Raw genomic sequence first — 20,710 nt, forward strand, 5'->3', positions numbered from 1 at the left:
AATATGAGAGAATTAAACACCAAATCGGATGAAACATATATATGGGGGCTATAGCTATACCTGAACTGAATTTTCACCACGCTAAGGAAGTGAATGGAAGAAAACAGCAACATCAGCAGAAATGGTTCGAAAAGTAAAGAAGCTACTTGTGTGGCCGAAAAATGGCTCGTGAGCTGAACATATCGCAATATTCGGCAAATATTGAAAAATGAGCTCGGGATAAAGCCATTGAAATTCCAAAATGTGCAAGAAATTACACCGCAACTGAGAGAAAATAGACTTAAAAGAGCTAAAGAGTTGCTTCGCTTGGCCGAAAGTGGTGAACTGGCGAATTTGGTTTTCTCCGTCACCGATGAGAAAACGTTCGTTGCCCAGCAGTTTGTAAACAAACAAAATGATCGTGTTTACTTGCCAAAGAGGTCAGCTGAAAATGTGCTCCTTCGGTTGCCCACCAGAACTCAAACGCAGGCCATGGGGAGGTGTGGGTTACCATAACAGCCGATGGTCGCTCTCCGCTCGTATTAATCGACATCAGAATAAATGCCGAATATTATCGCGAAAATATTCTGGAGGGCGTATAAAAGCCTTGGGCACGCAAATATTTCGACCGCAGACCTTGGACATTCCAACAGGACTCTGCAATCGCCACCCAAGAATGGTTACAAAATGAGGTTTCTGGCTTCCAATCCGTTGGACTATTTTGTCTGGAGTATTTTGGAAAGAAAGGTTGGCACTAAAAAATACCAAAGAGTCGATCACCTCAAGCAAGCGCTTCGTCGGGAATGGGCCAAAATACCGTAGAGCAACATTCAGGCAGCTTCTGACAGTTTCATTGGCCGTTTGAATGCCATAATTCGTTCCAAAGTTTACCAATACGAACAAATCTAAACTTATTCTAAAATTTGATGCTATTTCCGACATTTTTTTTCCATGAGTACATTTTTTATTAAATCCGAAAATCTCTTGGAAAATTAGAAGATGTGCTGTCTCTATGGACAAAGTTATTCCATGGCTGGATCGACTCAAAATGCCCTAAATAAACTACAATCATAATTATTCCAAATTCTGTCCTTTTCATGTATTTTGACCTTAAACCTACATAGACGTCATATCAATGTTCCACTGTTTTATTATTTGCTTGCCTTGTTCTTTAATTGGTTCTCAAAATTTTGCAGACATCTCTTTTGAAATGTTTAAATATTATTTGGGCAATTCATTTATGGTTATTTGACTTCATCAGACAGTCAGATAACAAAATTTTGAAATTTTATTGTGTCTAGTAAAACTTAAGCTAATGGCTAATAATAGCACATAACAACAACAAGTGATCACGTTTATGTTCTAACATTCATGAAGAATTGTGTTAGGGTAGGGTGGCGCGGTTGTACTTTATACGCCCGAGTAGAGCAATAAAATTGGCACGCGTTGATAATCTAAGCGCAAATCATGAAGTTGAGGAATGTTCTTTGTTTACCATCGGAAGAATTTGACTGTTGTAGGTTACAGGTTGCAGATTACAACGTTAAAAAAAAAATACAAATCATTGACGTATATGATGTATACATATCATCGTGATATAATATCCGGAGGCAAAATAAAATGATCTCCTAAGTACAATTGTTCTTGCAGGTTCTGGAACAGAGCTATTTTCGACGTTAATGGGCAACAATTGCCTTGTTCCAGAACCTTTATGAATGTAAAAATGTCACTACCATAACTGATTTAACTTTGAGATATTGAAACGAATATAAATGTAGCTAAGTTCAGCCTGGACGAACTTTCGATACCCATCACTATTTGAGGGAAACTTGCAAAAAGTAATTAAAATTCGTGGCAAAATGCTGCTAAAATTAATAAAATTCGAAATAGGTAATTGGGACTTTAGGAAGACGTGGACCCGTATAGGGAATTATTTGGCAGAGAAGGCACCGCCTATTACAAACTCTAAACACTTGGTATTGGAGATAATTCCATTGAGAAATTTAGTTAAAATCGTTGACATGGAGACTAGACAAAACATGGATTTTTCGAGGACCTTCTAAGAAAAATCGTGGAATTTTAGGAATTTTTCTAGAATCCTGTCATCACAAAAAGGCTGTCTTTTTAAAGCATTTTTCCCGATGAAAATCAGGTTTAAAAATTCAAAGGACCTCCTAACCAAAATTGGATTGTTTAATATTTTTTCAAGAATGCCCTGACCAAAATCGTCGATTTTTTGTTATTTTTATACCTTCCACCATAGTATGGAGGGTATATTAAGTTTGTCATTCCGTTTGTAACACCTCGAAATATACATTTTAGACCCCACAATATATATATATATATATATATATATATATATTCTTGATCAGCATAACAATTTATAACGATTTAGCGATGTCCGTCCGTCTGTCCATCTATCCGTCTGTGGAAATCACTCTAGCTTCCGAACAAATTGAAGTATATTGATAAAATTTTACTCATATGTATGTTATGTCTGCAGGACTTTTGGTATTGAAAATGGGCCATGTAGGTCCACGTTTTGGTATAGCCTCCATATAACGGTACCTCCCGATATTCGGTATTTTGATGATTTTAGCGATTTGGTATTTGAGGTTCGTAATAGGTACTACAGCCTATGGTATTATGGGCCATGTAGGTCCACGTTTTGGTATAGCCTCTATATAACGGTACCTCCCGATATTCGGTATTTTGATGATTTTAGCGATTTGGTATTTGAGGTTCGTAGTAGATACTACAGCCTATGACAGAAAATTGTCTGTGCCGGTCCACGTCTTCTTATAGCCCCCATATAACGGTACCTCTCGATTTTCGGTATTTTGATGATTTTAGCTACATTATTCACCGAATCTTTTATTTAAGTTTCGCATTTGAATATTGTAATGGCTTATGACAAAAGTTGCCTATGCAGGTCCACGTCATCGTATAGACCCTAATATAATGGCTACATTCGGTATTTTAAAGATTTTAACAAAATTTTTAAGGGATTTTTTTTTTTTTTTTTTTTGAAAATTTCCAAAATTGTTCCAAATGGTGGAGGATATTCAAAGATCGGCTCGGCCGAACTTACAGCTTTTTTACTTGTTCTTTAGAATATTTCTTCAGTGGTTTCAGAAGCCATTCTACCAAAATCGGACATTTTTAACGATTTGTTCAAAGACCTCGTAAACTATGAAGAATTTTTCAATTTTTTCTAAATCGTAAATTTATTTTTAAGAGCTTTTATTACAAATCTCCGCTTATTTCTTGAGATTTTTTTTCAAATTTTATTTTTTTTAAATCTTTATAAAAAATTATGGATTTTTATTCCTTACACCACATAGTGGAGAAGGAAGCGAGATAGACCCACAGTTACTTTTCTATGTCGATTTATGCATGTCAGTCCTCATATATATCTTCGACCGATTTCGGTTTAATTGTGCACCAAATGGCCAATATCAATTCAAATGACCTGAATTTTGGCACATCCGACCAAATTCAGTCTAGAAGCAACTACATCAAATTTGGTGAAAATCGGTTCAGATATAGCTATAGGTCCCAAACATATGTTTTATCCGATTTGGGGTTTAAAGTCCCTCACATTCGTAATATGAATTCGACAACAATAATATTTGGTACCAGATATCTTATTAAACTCGGTAATGCCTTTGCCAAATTTTATCGATATAGCTCCTAGAAATATATCCTTGATCCGATTTCAGGTTTATTGTATTGAGCAATAAAAATAAAAAAGTCTCTGTCACTTTTATTGAAAATCTATTCAGAATTGGATATACCTCCCATATATTAGTTCCATATGAAACCAAACTATAGCTGCTCTAAGGCCAAATGTTGATAGGTGGTATGATCAACTTCAAATAAATCCTTTTGTTATGGGAGCTCAACTAAATATGCATAGTGGTATGATAGTCAGCCCCGCCCGTCTTTTTACTTTTTTTTTTTGAAAATAAGCCAATTTTAAAATGACCTACTAAAGGTACACCCACTTAACAGTCTAAAGAATTATTAAAAAAATCACAGATGGTATTTGGTCATTATGGTCATTTTGTATCGTGGATTGGATTTTTGAAACGAAAAAAAAATAAACTGAAGACTTTTCGAATCATAAATAATTCCCTGCCTTTATCCCTCATTGATTGATACAGTTACGAACTTTTACCCCTCTAGTTCTGTTGTCACAGCAACACATTGGTGTGGTCTTCATTGCTAATTGCTTTCGACGCTTTTCTTTCGGTTAACAAGGCCGTCAACGTTAACGCCAGGCAGCGCTGCTGGCTGGCAGACCGTCTGATATCAGATTTGGATGCAAGTGAGTGAAAATGTGATGCCCTCTTCTTTTAGTATTCATTGAGGGATCGTCGTCGATTGAAGAACCATTCAAGAAATAGCAACATCCACGGTTTGACAAAGGGTTCTCGTCGTATAGAAACGGTTTAGCGTGTGTGTGACGTGAAAGTGAATAAGAAATTTCGCAAAAAAAAAACAAGGAACACAGAAAATACAAAATCGAAAAAAAAAAAACCAAAAAAAAAAAAAATCGACTATGATGCGGTATCATTAACTAAAATTGAAAGTGATTGCATAGATATTGAAATTTTCAAAAATTTCTATCTTTGTTAAAATTGCGAAAAGAGATTATTTTTATATAAGCTGGGGATACGAAATTTGGATGGTGCTTTAAGACGATCCTTCTCTCCGTCTCTCTCTTGAAACTGTGATATATTTTTTTAAGTTGAAAAAAAAAGTGATCTACAACCGCAGCAACATGAATTCCATTGAAGACGGCAACAAACAAACTTCCATCAACAACGGCAACAGCAACACGCCAGCCCCAAGTGATGCCAACTCCAATCAGCCTCCAAACAATAAAGAACGTGAAAATTGGGCCAGCGGCTTGGAATTTCTCATGTCCTGCATCTCGGTCTCCGTTGGCCTGGGAAATATCTGGCGTTTTCCATTTACCGCCTATGAGAATGGTGGCGGTGCATTTTTGATACCCTACATCGTGGTGCTGTTCTTAATTGGTATGCGACGGAATATTGATGGCAAATTGATTTCATCAATTTAACTTAAATTGTATTTAATTTTTTGCTTAATTTTTGTTTTTGCTTTTGTTAGTTGATGTCGATGTGCTTTGTTTGGTTTGGTTTGCGTTTTTTTGCTTGAATTTGTCTCCTGGTGGGGTTAATTTGTGTTTGTAATTTATAGCGACATCATCAAATTTACTTTGACGGTTTGTTGGTAATTAAGGTTTAAAACATTGGAAAGGGTGCTTTAAAATAATGAAATATCACATGGTCTTTATGACCTAATTGATGCATAGATAGCAGTGGAGAACAAAGAAAAGTGTAGGCGACAAGGGATTGTGATAAAGGGCGAATAAGAAACCTCTATACATGAAACTAGAGATTTAAAAATTTGCATCTGTAGATGGTTTTTGGAGGAAGGTGTTTTCCTCAGTTTTTTAGCCAAGGCAAAATAGACTGATAAAATTGCAGAAATTCGTGAATTCTAATTTCTTCGATACATCTTTTTATACCCTTCACCACAGTATGGAGGGTACAATAAGTTTGTCATTCCGTTTGTGTACTTTTGTGTACTTTGATGATTTTAGCGACATTATTCACCGGAATGGTTTCAAATTCGGTATTTGAAGTTCGAAAGGGATACTACAGCCTATGACAGGAGATTGTCTGTGCAGGTCCACGTCTTCGTATAGCCCCATACATAGGTACCTCCCTATATTCGGTATTTTAATTCGGTAGCTACATTATTCACCGGGATTGTTTTTCTTATTTGCACTTTGTAGTGGGTACTACAGCTGGTGACAGAAAATTGCAGGTCCACGTCTTCATATAGACCCCCCAGATAACGGTAACTCCCCATATACGATATTTTCAAGATTTTAACAGAATTTATAACGAATTCTATTTTTTATTTATTTATTTTTTGAAAATTTCCAAATTGTTTCGGCCGAACTTACTGATTTTTCTTTCTTTTTACCGATTTTTTTAGAAAAATATTATTTTTTGAAACGTTTTGGAAAATAAGTAATTCTGGCAAATTTTTTAGTTATTATCATACTCTGCGTTTTTAAATTGTTTTTGCATTTTATTTGAATAATTTATTTAAAAATGCGACCAAGAAACAATGGTGGCCGTTCAGGATCATATTTTCAATTCTTTTTTAACTTATCAACATTCACCATTCATATTGAATCTCATATTGATAAGCAATTTATTAAAAAAAAGGTAAAAAGCTATAAGTTCGGCCGGGCCAAACTTTGAATACCCTCCACCATTTGGAACGAATTTGGCAATTCTCAAAAACAATAAAATCCGTTAAAAATGTTGTTAAAATCTTAAAAATACCGAATTTGCTGTTATATTAGGATCTATTAACGACACGGACCTGCATCCGAATCCGAATATCGGGAGGTACCGTTATATGGGGGCTATACGAAGACATGAACCTGTATAGACAATTTTCTGTCTTAGACTGTAGTACACATTACGAACTTCAAATGCCAAATTTGAAACATTTCCGGTGAATAATGTCGCTTAATTCACCAAAATGCCGAAAAAGGGAGGTACCATTATAAGGTACCTACATGACCTACAAGAAGTCCTGCAGACATAATACACATTTAAGTAAAATTTTATCAACCTACTTCATTTCGTTCGGAAGCTAGAGTGATTTCCACAGACGGACATAGCTAAATCGACATAGAATTTTATGCTGGTCATGAATATATATACATATACTTTGTGAGATCTAAAATGTATATTTCGAGGTGTTACAAACGGAATGGCAAACTTAATATACCCCCCAACAATGGTGGAGAGCATAAAACGAATAGTTATCAATTTTCCTTTATTATATTGAACATTTGTAGATTTTTGCAGGTTCAGAAACAGAGCAGAGTATTTAAAATTTGAAGCAATTTGTATAACAAATAGGATACACAAGGTACGAAAAAAACCCATACGCGTTGCCATCTTTACTCGTCATCGAGGATAATTCTCAAATATACGCACGGAATTCTTTTCCCACGGAAAGCATTTTTCTCCAGAAACTATTCCTCCAATCATGAATAATTTAGGAGAAATAATGTTCGAAGATGACAATATATCGGTCCACGTTTTGGTAAAGCCACCATAAAACGGTACCTTCCGATATTCGGTATTTTGATAATTTTGTCACATTTTTCCCCGGATTTGTCTAAAAATTGATATTTGTACTTCCTAATGGGTTCTAGGTTGGCTGGCGGAACATTGTATGTATAGCTCTATGTTTTCGTATAGCCCCCATATAACTATACCTCCCGATATTCGGCATTTTGATGATTTTTTCCACATTTTCCACTACTAAAAAATGGTATTTGTAGTTCTTAAAGAGTTCTCGCTTCGGTGGCAGAACATTGAGTATCTAGGTCCATGTTTTCCTATATCGCACATGTAATGGTACCCACCGATATTCGGTATTTTGATAATCCCAGTCACATTTACCTACGACATTTTTTTCAAATTTGGAATTTAAGACTTGCAATAGATAACAATCGTTGTAATATAAAGTTGTTGTATTGGTATGGCCCCCATATAACGACCCACTGACTTTATGGTACTTTGATAAGTTTAACTGCATTATCCAAACGATCTTACTGATATGTGTAGTTTAAAGTGGAACACGCTTTAATTCAGATACTTTTATATAAAAATGTTTCTTTACCCTCGTATGGAGGGTATATTTAGTTTGTCATTCCGTTTGTAACACCTCGAAATATACATTTTAGACCTCACAAAGTATATATATTCTTGATCAGCATAAAATTCTATAACGATTTATGTCGGTCCGTGTATGGAATTTTGAATGAATTTTGCACACATGTTTATTTTTCCAGTAGGCAGGTTAAGTACGTAAATGGGCCATGTAGGTCCACGTTTTCATATAGCCCCCATATAACGGTACCTCCCTATATTCGATATTTTGATGGTTTTAGCGATATTATTCACGGGAATTGTTTCAAATTTGGTATTTGAAGTTCAAAATGGATACTACACCCTAAGACGGAAAATTGTCTGTGCAGATCCACGTCTTCGTATAGCCCCGATATAACGGTACCTCCCGATATTCGGTTTTTCGATGATTGTAGCGTCATTATTCACGGGAATTGTTTCAAATTTGGTATTTGAAGTTCGTAGTGAATACTATAGCCTATGACATAAAATTGTCTATGCAGGTTTACGTCTTCGTATAGCCCCTATATCACGGTACCTCCTGATATTCGGTTTTTTGATGATTTTAGCGACATTATTTACCGGAAGTGTTTCAAATTTTGTATTTGAAGTTCGTTATGGATGCTACAGCCTATGACAGAAAATTGTCTGTGCAAGTCCACCCCTTCGTATAGCCCCCATATAACGGTACCTCCCGATATTCGGTATTTTGATGATTTTAGCGACATTATTTATCGGAATTATTTCAAATTTTGTATTTGAAGATCGTAATGGATAATTCAGCCTATGCCAGAAAATTGTCTGTGCAGGTCCATGTTTTATAAACCCCATGGCACCTCCCTATATTGGTTATTTTGATGATATTAGCTACATTATAAACAGATTTTTTTTTTCAAGTTTCGCATTTAAATATTGTAATAGCTTATGACAAAAGTTACCTATGCAGGTCCACGTCGTCGTATAGACCCTAATATAACGGCAACATTCGATATTTTTAAGATTTTAAAGGAATTTTTAACGGATTTTATTCTTTTTGAGAATTGCTCAATTCGTTCCAATTGGTGGAGGGTATTCAAAATTCGACCCGGCCTTACTTACAGCTTTTTTACTTGTTCAGTATCAATTGTCTCCATACGTTTTTTCGCACATCTATTGTTTTGTATTCTTTTTTGGTTGTATATCAGCTGAGCCGCATTTATATCCTTTTATTGGTGTTTATAAACACACTAGATTTATTCAATTTATCTACTAAACCCACTAGGTTAATCTCCAATAGTATAAACGCGATATAAGTTGCTTATTTTTTATTAAAAACTTTTAAATGGTTTTTGAACCAATTTGTACAACAAATAGAGTACACTAGGTGCGAAAAATACCAATTCGCGTTGCCAACTTTGCTAATTGTTTCTCCTCAATTATTCATGGTTGGAGGTATTATCTCTCGAGAAAAAAGCTTTCCGTGGGAATAGAATTCAGCGAGAATAATAATGATTGGACTGGATGTGAAATCAGTATCCGATTTTTATCTAACTTCGCATATCCCAATTAGAAAACCATAGATTTCGCACGAAGAAGAATTGGTCCACTCCTTTTGATACCTTTCCCAAAAAATTTATGATAATCATGACTCCTATAGAACGAGAAATTATTTCTGAGACCTTCATGTTATATGAAGCAAAAAGGATATACATAAATAAATGGCTAAATGCCGTCGGAATACCGTTTAAATCTTTCCAACTTTGTTTTGTAGACAATTTGGAGATGCTCAATTTTTACGGTTTTGTTTTAACGGTAAAATAGAACCCTACACCAAAATTCAGCTTTGTGGGAATTTGTGCAACTTCACACATCTATTTGAGATTATTACTAGCTTCCCTTCTTATCTAAATATGTTTGTTTGGGGCAGCAGCTGCGGCTACCATAAAAAATGCACAGACAGATGAACGATCAAATAAAAAAACAATTCTGAAAGTGATTTGAAAAAGACAAATCACAGTTACTATGGCTAACAGTGTCTCGGAATTTTTTAGGGGCTCAGCGTTTAAATACAAATTGCCTATCATTATGATAAGAATTCACATTTATGTTTATTAAGCAAACATGTGCTTAATTTTACTGTCGGAGACGGTCAAAGTAAAGTCTCTAAAAGAACGCTAGACATGTTATCTGGATGATATCTGAAGAATTAACCGCAACAAATCTCGTTCTTTGTTCCTTTTCAGATAAGATCAATCAACGTAGAAATTGTAACTCAATTGACATTTAATTGATTTTATTAAATATTTCTGTTAGGAATTAACGATGACATTTTGCTTCCGTATGCAGTCGGTTGGGGAATTTAGCATGGTAACTCAGTTGGTATGTAAAACTCACAATGATGACAATGGTTTTAGATCCTAGGATTCCTGTGGCAAAAATTCATTTCAGAGCTTTTGGAGACAATTTACATTGATCTGATAGGCTGTTACGCACTATCGGTCCAATTATGAAGTGTAACTCGATGTGGAATTTTTCTCTTTTCCCTTTTTTGCTATCATGAACAAAAATTTCTCTTGAAAACTAACTTTGAGGTAGATAAAATTGGTAACGCGAATGCTCTTAAAATAGTTGTCGCTCCAGAAGAATATTCCTTTCAAAACTAATAAGAAATTCTTCTAACGGAAAGCATCTGTATCGTTCTTTCTGGGAAATTTATTAAAAAATCTTATACGGCTCAATCATGAATATCAGTGCGAAATTCTTTCCCCGATAGATAATTCCTGCGATCATAGTTATACTGGAACAAAAATAATTCGCAAAGATGGCAATGCGAATGGTTCTTTTCTTATTTCGAAGATTTATGCTAATTTTAAGTGCACCAAGCTAAATTTGTAAAAATGAAGGAATTTAAACCGACAAATTTGAGATATGAAGATTCGAACATATGTGGAGCAACATAGAAGTTTGAAAATACGATCCAGAGCGATTAATTTCAATAAAAAATTTAGGAACGATGTATTTGTTAATAACCAACTGAAAATATGATATGAATAAATAATATCCAACACGAATCGTAATATTGAAAATTATTTGGTTTAAGTTGCTTAATTTTTATAAAAAAAAAAACAAAAGCAGTTCAAAAATGCACTAATTTATACCCATGGTAGAAGAACACAGGTAGATGCATCAACGCTGAGGAACATTGATATGTCAAAATGTTTAAAATGTTTTGTAAAAAATAAGTAGGTTTTTATTTCTTTCCTATACGACGCAAATAGGAGGTTGTTATGATATGTATTTTTCAACAATTTTTACATATTTCAATAATTTTCCATTTAAAATTTTCAATTCCAAATTTGGTCTGACAGTTCATTGTCCCAGCAGCTGTGTCGATGCAACTACCTGTACTCTTCTGCCATGTTTATACCAAATATCTATCTTTGTTTATATAGCAAATAGGATACACATGGTGCGAAAACGACACATTCGCGAAATTATTGCCATCTACGAAATTATTCATGATTGGAGAAATTATGTCTCGAGAATAATGCTTTCCGTGTATATTCATGATTCTAGAAAATTATTTGTCATAAAATTCCGCTTATGTTACAATAGCCAGTTCTGCATTTTTATACCCTCCATCATAGTATGGAGGACATGTTAAGTTTGTCATTCCGTTTGTAAGACCTCGAAATATACATTTTAGACCCCACAAATCAGCATAAAATTCTGTGTCGATTTAGCGATGTCCGCCCGTCTGTGGAAGTCACTCTAGCTTCCGAACGAAATGAAGTAGGTTGATGCTACAGCCTATGACAGATAATTGTCTGTGCAGGTCCACGTCTTCGCATAGTACCTCCCGATATTCGGTATTTTGTTAATTTTAGCGACATTATTCACCGGAATTCTTTCAAATTTGGTATTTGCTGTAGTGGATACCACAGCCTATGACAGAAAATTGTCTGGGCAGGTCCATGTCTTAGTATATCCCCCTATATAACGGTACCTCCCGAAATTCGGTATTTTGATGATTTTAGCTACATTTTTCACCGATTTTTTTTAAGTTTCACATTTGAATATTGTAGTGGCTTATGAAAAAAGTCGTCGTGTAGACGCTAAAGTAACAGCTACATTCGGTATTTTTTAGATTTTAATAGAATTTTTAACGGATTTTATTGTTTTTGAGAATTGCCAAATTCCTTCCAAATGGTGGAGGGTATTCAAAGTTCGGCCCGGCTAAACCTTCAGTTTTTTTACTTGTTAACAGTTAGAATTTTAGACCAAATCCCGTCACACATTCCAAACTTCATTGAAATTTGACTAATTTATTTTCTGATCAAATCCCGTCACTATTTCGAAATTTCATTGGAATCGAGCATACATGTCGTGTTCGGTGCATCAAATAAAGAAAAACCGGTTGAAAATATATATTGCAGCTATATCCAAATCTTAACCGATTTCAATATAATTTGGCAAATTTATTTTTGTACCAAATTGTGTCACTCATTCCAAATTTCATTGGAATCGGACAAACATACAGCGTTTGATGCATAAAATATGTGAAATCGACCGAAAATATATATGGGAGCTATATTTAAAACATGAACCGATTTCAGTATAAATTGGCAAAATAATTTTTGTATCGATATCCTTTACACATTCTTAATCTGGAGACTGTATCTATAACCGATCAATAGATATGTGCATTCAAAAACTAAGTCTTCTGGAGGTACCTCCGATTCTGATATATATCTCCAGTTCCAAGTGGAATTTTAAAAATTTATATAGCCTATGTTACCTTCAGGCGATGCTGTTGTATATATGGGAATTTTCAGGAAAATCTGTTTGGCCGTTTTTGAATCTATAAATTACAAACAAACAATCCTCTTTTATCGATTTAGAAGGAGATGGCAAAATTTATATTAGTAACTAGTTTGAGAATCGAGCTACTGGTCGTCATAGAACCGTTCCATTTTTATAACACTGCTGTTATTAGTATTTAAATGTTTTTTTTACTTTTAGTAATTTATTTAATTGTGTACTTCTTTTTAATGTTCCAGGAAAGCCCATGTATTATCTGGAGGTGCTTTTGGGACAATTTACAAGTAAAAGTTCAGTCAAAGTATGGTCGATTTGTCCTTCATTTATAGGTAAGTTTCTGAAAAAAAAATTAAAAAAAATATTTCAAACCATTCTTTAACTTGTTTAGGTGTGGGTATTGGTCAAGCCTATGCCGGAGTTACGGTGCTCACATATTATTCCTCCCTGCTGGCCTTGACTCTGTATTACTTTATCGCCTCATTCTATAACCCCCTGCCGTGGTCATATTGCCGCGAAGAATGGGGCTCAAATTGTGTCGATTCAAATTCTAAAGCCACAAATGGCGATAATTACACATCGTTCAACGATCGACCTACAAGTAGTTCGGAAATGTATTTTATGTAAGTATCTACACTGTATATTCGATATGAGATAAAATAATTGTTCCTTTTTTATTTATTACAGAAAACAGGTTATCCGAGAATATGATGACATATCTGAAGGCATTGGCTTGCCTAGTTGGAGATTAACATTGGCCTTGTTTGTGGCCTGGCTAACCACATTTTTGGTTATAGTTCGTGGTGTAAAAACGGCTGGCAAAGCTGCATATTTCCTGGCCATATTTCCATATGTAATTCTAATAACACTGCTAATAAGAGCTGTCACCTTGGATGGTGCCATAGATGGTATTATATTTTTCCTAAAACCCAATTGGAGCGAATTGCTGAATTTGAAGGTAAACTACAGGAATAATTGGCAGGGGTTATGTAGAAAGCAGAATTTAATGGAATCTCAGAACTGTCTGATAGGATTTTTGATGTAGAATCTATCTATATCTCTCTTAGAACTGTGAACCTTCCTCTCTATCGGTAAAATCTTTGGTCAAAATCAAAGATTATATTTTTATACCCTACACCACATAGTGGTAAGAGTATTATGTCTTTGTGCATTTGTTTGTAACATGGAGAAGGAAGCGAGATAGACCCATAGTTACCTTTGAGGATCTTCATAGAATTACTTTCTAAGTCGATTTATGCATGTCAGTCCATCTGTCCGCCCGTCCATATATTCTTTTGAACAAAATGCACGTCGGTTGAGCTGAAATTTTCCAAACCATATTTGTTTGGCCCAAGGACGAACCCTATAGAAATTGGTGATAATTGTATCAGATTTAGATATAACTCCCATAAATCTTCAATCGACTTCCGGTTAATTGTGTATCAGTCCCAGAGTCCTGAATGTTTGGCATTTCCGACCGAATTCAGCCTAGAAGAAAATATATTAAATTTGGTGGAAATCGGTTCAGATATAGCTCTAGCTCCCATATATATGTTTCATCCGATTTGGTGTTTAAGTTCGTCACATCCGTAATATGCATTCGACAGCAATGAAATTGGGTACCAGATATCTTATAGAGCTCGAAAATACCTTTGCCAAATTTTATCATGAACGGTTCAGATTTGGATATAGCTCCCATACATATATTCAACCGATTTCGGATGAATTGTGCACCAAATGGCCAATATAAGTCCAAATGACCTGAATTTTGGTACATCCGATCGAATTCAGTATAGAAGCAAGTACATCGAATTCGGAGAAAATCAGTTCAAAAATAGTTATAGCTGCTTTATATAAGTTTCATCCGATTTAGTGTTTAAGTCCCTCACATTCGTTATATGCACTCCACAACAATGTTTTTTGGACCAGATATCTTATAGAGCTCGGAAATACCTCTGCCAAATTTTACCAAGAACTGTTCAGATTTGGATGTAGCTCCCATACATATATTTTGCCGATTTCGGATGAATTGTGCACCAAATGGCCAGTATAAGTCCAAATGACCTGAATTTTGGTACATCCGATCGAATTCAGTATAGAAGCAAGTACATAGAATTCGGGAAAAAATCGGTTCAGATATAGTTATAGCTCCCATATATATGTTTCATCCGATTTGGTGTTTAAGTCCCTCACATGCGTAATATGCATTCGACAGCAATGAAATTTGGATACCAGATATCTTATAGAGCTCGGAAATACCTTTGCCAAATATTATCGAGAACGGCTAAGATTTGGATATGGCTCCCATATATATCCTTAATCCGATTTCAGGTTTATTGTGCAAATAATGCCTAATATCAGCCCAAATGGAGTGAATTTCGAGACGTACGTTACCACTTTTTGCAACTCGGCTCCGACATATATATTTTTTAATATTATCCTTCTCGAAGTGATATCATGCACTCTATAGCAATGTTATTTTGTATAAAAGATTAAAATGGCTCCGTAAAATTTAATGAAAATCGATTCAGAATTGGATATGCCTCCCATATATTAGTTGTCCTTGTAACCGAACAGTGACTGCTCTAAAGCCAAAGGTTGAGAGGTGATATGATCTACTTCTTATGGGAGCTCTACTAAATGTGCATAGTGGTGTAAGGGTATCATATAGTCCCGACTTTTGATTTTTCCTTTTGAGTTTTTTTAATTGATCTGCAGCTTTAGTCAGCATTTACAAATAGTTGCTAATAAAGGGGAAGACCTTTAAATGACCTTTCTTAATAGAGAAAATCTAAATTTTACTGAACGCCTTTTAATCTGGAATATTTTTCACAGGTCTGGAAAGAAGCCGTTGTACAATGCTTCTTTTCTCTGGCAGTGGGCCTGGGTCCCATCGTTATGTTCTCCTCCTACAACAAATTCAATCACAATTCACATAGGTATAAAAAATCACATATGGAAATTCTTCCGAAATTAAAAAAAAATCTCTCTCTCTTCTTTTTCAGGGATGCCATTATTGTAACCAGTTTGGATACGGTAACGAGTCTGATTGCGGGCATCACAATATTTGGCATCTTGGGTAATTTGGCACACAATCTAAATATCAGTAATATCGATGAGGTTGTACGCAGCGGTACAGGTTTGGCATTTATATCCTATCCAGATGCTATCGCAAAGTTTAATGGGGTACCGCAGGTACTTTTTTGGCTGTGAAAATATTTTAACAACTTTTTAAAGTATTAAATATTGGCTTTTCTTTTCCAGTTATTTGCCGTTTTATTTTTCATAATGCTTTTCGTTTTGGGCATTGGAACATTGGTGGCCCAGGCCAATACCCTCGTGGCGATATTATGTGATCACTTTAAATGGATGAAGGCCTGGATGGTGGCCCTGGCAACATCAATTGGCGGCTTTCTTTGTGGCATTATTTACGTTACTCCGGTAGTTATGAGCAATATTTTTGAAGGCTTAGCATATTTCATAGAATTCGCTTCAAAATTAAAAAAAATCAATAACCGAAGGTCGGAAAATTATCTTCGCTTTCATTAATCCCATTTCAATATTGCTTTCAACTAGCTTCGCAATTAATGCACAATAATGCTGCCTAGAGCTCCAAATGATGTTCAATATTCTTGTGTTTTTTTCCATGTTCGCATTCCTCTTAGGCTGGGCAATGGATTCTAAATTTGGTGGATTATTATGGTGCCACATTTGTCATATTTGGCTTGGCACTATTTCAAATCATCGGCGTTGCATGGGTCTATGGTAAGTGGGGAGGAAAAAGCATTCAATTATAAAAAATTCAGGTTATAATTTCTAAAATCTTTATAAGGTTTACAAAACTTCTGTGATGATGTGGAATTTATGAGCCGCATGCGTGTATCGTTCTATTGGCGTATATGCTGGGCCGTTATTACACCCCTCCTACTTCTATTCATTTTCGTTTATTCCATGGCTGAGTTGAAAACATTACAATATGCTGGCATGGATTATCCAGAATCGGCAAATAGTAAGTACTGGATTTATTCTAAGAGGATCTAGAATATTTAATGAACAATTTATGCCCATCTTTTCTTTTCTACAGTTGCCGGTTGGGTTCTATTGGCCATAGGATTTGTACAATTCCCACTATGGTTTATATGGACAACAACCTCTAATTGTGGTGGTTCACTGTGGAATGTAAGTCTTTTTCACATACATATAAATTAATGTTATGGATCACGTAGAATGGTTGTAAAGTTCGTAGTCGAAAACGCAGCGCAAAATGATGTAAAGCCTTAAACTTTCTTTCTATGGCTTTTGAGCAGAAGGATAATATTCTCATTGGCCTTTTGTTTTTCGAAGTTGCACTTCTTTCATAGACAACTTATATAAAACAAGTAAGCAAAGGCTATAGTCGTGCGGGGCCGACCATGTTATACCCTACAACACTACAATATGTTAGAAGCCCCCTTATGCCCGAATCCATTTTGGAATATTTAGCTTTTGAAATTATGTCATGGAGCACTGCCAAGATATTACCCTTAGCGTTTTGACCAGGGACATTTGCCCAATATTTACGGTCTCCATCGTGCTCTTAGTTGTTGTGGTCCATTTTACAGCTACATATACCAATGTTTATTCAAAATGCTAATATTCTTCGCTGTTCTTAACTCTCTTCAATTGTGTGAGCAGGAAATCTTTTCTGTTTTTGGTTCATTTCAACCCCTAAATATTTTGCGATCAACTCCAAAAGCAAGAGGCCCCTCTGTATCACCAAATTTAAACTCATCTATATGATTTGCTTGTCTATGATATTTGGCTTTATTCATCAACGAAATCAGCAAAAAAAAGCCAGAAGTTCACCTTTTGTGTATTTCGGATAGCGCCTGTAAGTAATATTAATATTTTTACACACAAAAGTAGTGGTCCATTCTACCCGCTGTCCTAAACTCTAACTTCATGCGAGATTTCCTTTGGATTCAATTTGTTAACTTTATAACGACTGCAAAATCAGGAACATTTTTAGTTGTTGGTCCATTTTAACCCCTAAATATATTGCGGACATCTTTGAAAACAATAGGCCTAGCCATTCTGAGCCTAACCCTACCCTTTTTCGTGAGGATAATTGCAATCTGCATATAATATCCCCAACCAGTGTTGTAAGGTGAAAAAATATTACAAAATGTACAATTCAATATTATAAGTCAAATTGAAAAAATCGTATGCGATAAAAATATGAAAAAATAAAAAAATGTCACAAAATACTACAAAATCTATATACATCATCATTATAGACAACTTTTTATGAGATTTTTTAGTTAAGAGGGCATACTGTATTGACAAAATTTGTCGAAATCGGTCTAGCCATTCTTGAGATATAAGCATTCTAGCTAACATCCCCTTCCTTTCTATATATACGTGGTATATATTTCGCTATATACATCCGATATATTTACTATATTCATCTACGTAACGGTCAGAGTTGACCTGTTCGTCTATTTATGATTTCGCCGGGATTAAAAATATTCGCGATTTAATGAAAAATTTGACGTTTATTTAACACAAATGTTGTGGTCTATTTCACCCATTAAATATTACCCGATGATCACCAAAATCGGAAGACTTCTGCCTAGCCCTAAGCTCTAGCCACATGCTAAATTCGGCGTCGATTGGTCTAAATTTCGTCTTCATTCTAAATTTCGTGAAGATCAGGCCATAATTGCAACATGGACAGACGGACAGACGGACGGACGGACATACATAGCTAGATCGACTCAGCTCGGCGAGATAGGAAGATCCATATATACTTTCCTATGTGGGAAACCAATATTTCGAGGTGTTACATAATTTTTGGCCCAATCAAACTTATAATACCCCAACACATAGTGTTGTAGGGTATAACAAGTAAAAAAGCTTTAAGTTTGGCCGGGCCGAACTTTGAATACCCTCCACCATTTGGAACGAATTTGGCAATTCTCAAAAACAATAAAATCCGTTAAAAATTCTGTTAATAAATACCGAATGTAGCTGTTACATTAGGGTCTATACGACGACATGGACCTGCATAGGTAACTTTTGTCATAAGCTTTAACAATATTCAAATGCGAAACTTAAAAAAAAATAGTGAATAATGGAGCTAAATTAATCAAAATACCGAATATCGGGAGGTACCGTTATATGGGGGCTATACGAAGACGTGGACCTGCACCGACAAACTACTACTGTCATAGGATGTAGTATTCATTTCAAACTTCAAATACCAAATTTGAAACAATTCCGATGAATATTGCGGCAAAAATGATCAAAATACCGAATATCGGGAGGTACCGCTACATGGGAACTACACCAAAACGTGGACCTACATGAACCATTTTCAATACCAAAAGTCCTGCAGACATAATATACATTTGAGTAAAATTTTATCAATCTACATCAATTCGTTCGGAAGCTAAAGTAATTTCCACACTATATACTTTGTGGGGTCAAAAATGTATATTTCGAGGTGTTACAAACGGAGTGACCAACTTAATATACCCTCCATACCATGGTGGAGGTGATAAAAACATTAGTTCGTGTAGCCGGTTGAACCCAAAAGAGAATAGCTCTGGACCCAGAAGAGGTATTAGCACAAATTGTAACATTATGGAAAGGTAAGAGTGTCGGCTATAATTTGGCATCAATTTTGTTGTCCCCCACAATGGGTCCTTTTTGGCGGTTTTATAAAAAATCCGCGTCCAAAAATCGATAATTTGATGAGATGAATGTGAAATAACCCAGTCGTGTGACCACTTGTTAAATATGTATTAGCTTTCAAACGATACCTTTATTGTTTTTATCGGGTAAGTGAACCCGGACTTTCAGGTCAAAAATCAGGGGTCCTTCCCAACAAGAAAAAAAAAAAAGTTTCCCGTAATCAGGGTAAAAATACCTACCTCTGGAAAAAAATCGAAGAGTTTTTACTAAACTAGAGTTAAGCCGAATTGATCGACATTTCTTCAGTCGAATTTAGCAGTTTCTATAGCTGCCACGATGATGCAATTTAATTTTTTTATTCATTTTCATTTTATCTCTGAAAAGCAGTTTTTTGTGTTTTCTTTTTATTGCTAATACGTTTTACATTTCTTATTTTCCCTAACAGGCTCTGCAAAAAGCATGTTCACCTAGTGATGAATGGGGTCCCAGCAATCCAGATGTTCGCAAACAATGGCTGATGTTCAAAACGGAGGCCCAGGAAAAACGTAACGCGAAATTAAAGTCCGACAATAGTTCTTCACTATTTTGGCGGAAAGTTAAAAATACTTTCTTCAGCAGCACATAGTAGTAGAGGGATAACTGCATTTCCCACCACTCCCAAATTTGTTGTTCCATCGAAGTGATGTTCTGTTGCGCTGAGCATTTATTCCACACAAAAAAAAAAGAATGAGAGAAAATGCCAAAGTACTTAATATATGTTTGTGTAATTAGCAATATCGATATCTGTAGTATTTAAGTAATGAGAGCTGTATAGAAATTTAAGTAATAAAGTCGTAATGGTTAGCAATAAATAAGAAGTTTTTTTTTAATAGATTACTTTCTAAACCGAAATAATAAGGAAAGTTTGGATGGATAAAAATTAAAAACTCACATGACTTCCAATAGTTCTGAGCTCAATTATAATTGATTTAATTCAGAACTGCAAGAGTGTAAACATCTTTATTACGATTGCCGATTTGTTTCTTTATGATATCGAACATAATTGGCAAAACTAGATGTTGTCGTCTTTGGAACACGGCAAATATAGAAAGGTAAATCACATTAAAACCAGCAAGGAAAACTCAAAAGTCAAACGGGGCCGACTTTTTGATACCCTACACCACTGTGCATATTTAGTAGAGCTCCCATAACAAAAGAATTTTGATTTTAAGTAGATCATACCACCCATCAACACTTAGCTTTAGGCAGTTATAGTTTGGTTTCAGAGGGAACTAATATATGGGAGGCATATCCGATTCTGATTCGATTTTCATTATATTTGACGGATACATTTTAATCTTTTATACCAACTAACATTACTATAGAGGGTGAGATAAAAAACTGCAACAAAGTCAAACGCCATAATTTTTACATATCGGAAATAGCATCAAATTTTAGAATAAGTTAAGATTTGTTCGAATTGATCACCTTTGGCACGAATTATGGCCAATGAAACCATAACA

At 35.1% G+C, this 20,710-nt stretch overlaps 1 protein-coding gene across 1 annotated transcript; it reads left to right on the forward strand.

Moving 5' to 3' along the window:
• Positions 1–4,335: 4,335 nt before the first annotated feature.
• On the forward strand, positions 4,336–20,048 carry LOC101899678 (sodium-dependent nutrient amino acid transporter 1). Its single transcript, XM_005180946.4, has 11 exons — positions 4,336–5,024; positions 12,776–12,865; positions 12,925–13,156; positions 13,221–13,491; positions 15,369–15,472; positions 15,539–15,728; positions 15,798–15,974; positions 16,199–16,298; positions 16,366–16,542; positions 16,618–16,712; positions 19,654–20,048. Exons 1-11 carry the CDS (start codon positions 4,766–4,768, stop codon positions 19,831–19,833), a joined length of 1,875 nt encoding a protein of 624 aa, XP_005181003.2. The 5' UTR covers positions 4,336–4,765; the 3' UTR covers positions 19,834–20,048.
• Positions 20,049–20,710: the final 662 nt, after the last annotated feature.

Source organism: Musca domestica, unplaced genomic scaffold, assembly GCF_030504385.1.
Source record: "Musca domestica strain aabys unplaced genomic scaffold, Musca_domestica.polishedcontigs.V.1.1 78, whole genome shotgun sequence".
NCBI classification, from domain to species: Eukaryota; Metazoa; Arthropoda; class Insecta; order Diptera; family Muscidae; genus Musca; species Musca domestica.

Coding starts and splice junctions, on each gene's coding strand:
- LOC101899678 (XM_005180946.4), top strand. CDS start 4,766: ATGAATTCCATTGAAGACGGCAACAAACAAACTTCCATCAACAACGGC. Junction 13,157..13,220: donor AGTTCGGAAATGTATTTTAT/GTAAGTATCTAC, acceptor TATTTATTACAG/AAAACAGGTTATCCGAGAAT. Junction 15,729..15,797: donor AGTTTAATGGGGTACCGCAG/GTACTTTTTTGG, acceptor TTTCTTTTCCAG/TTATTTGCCGTTTTATTTTT.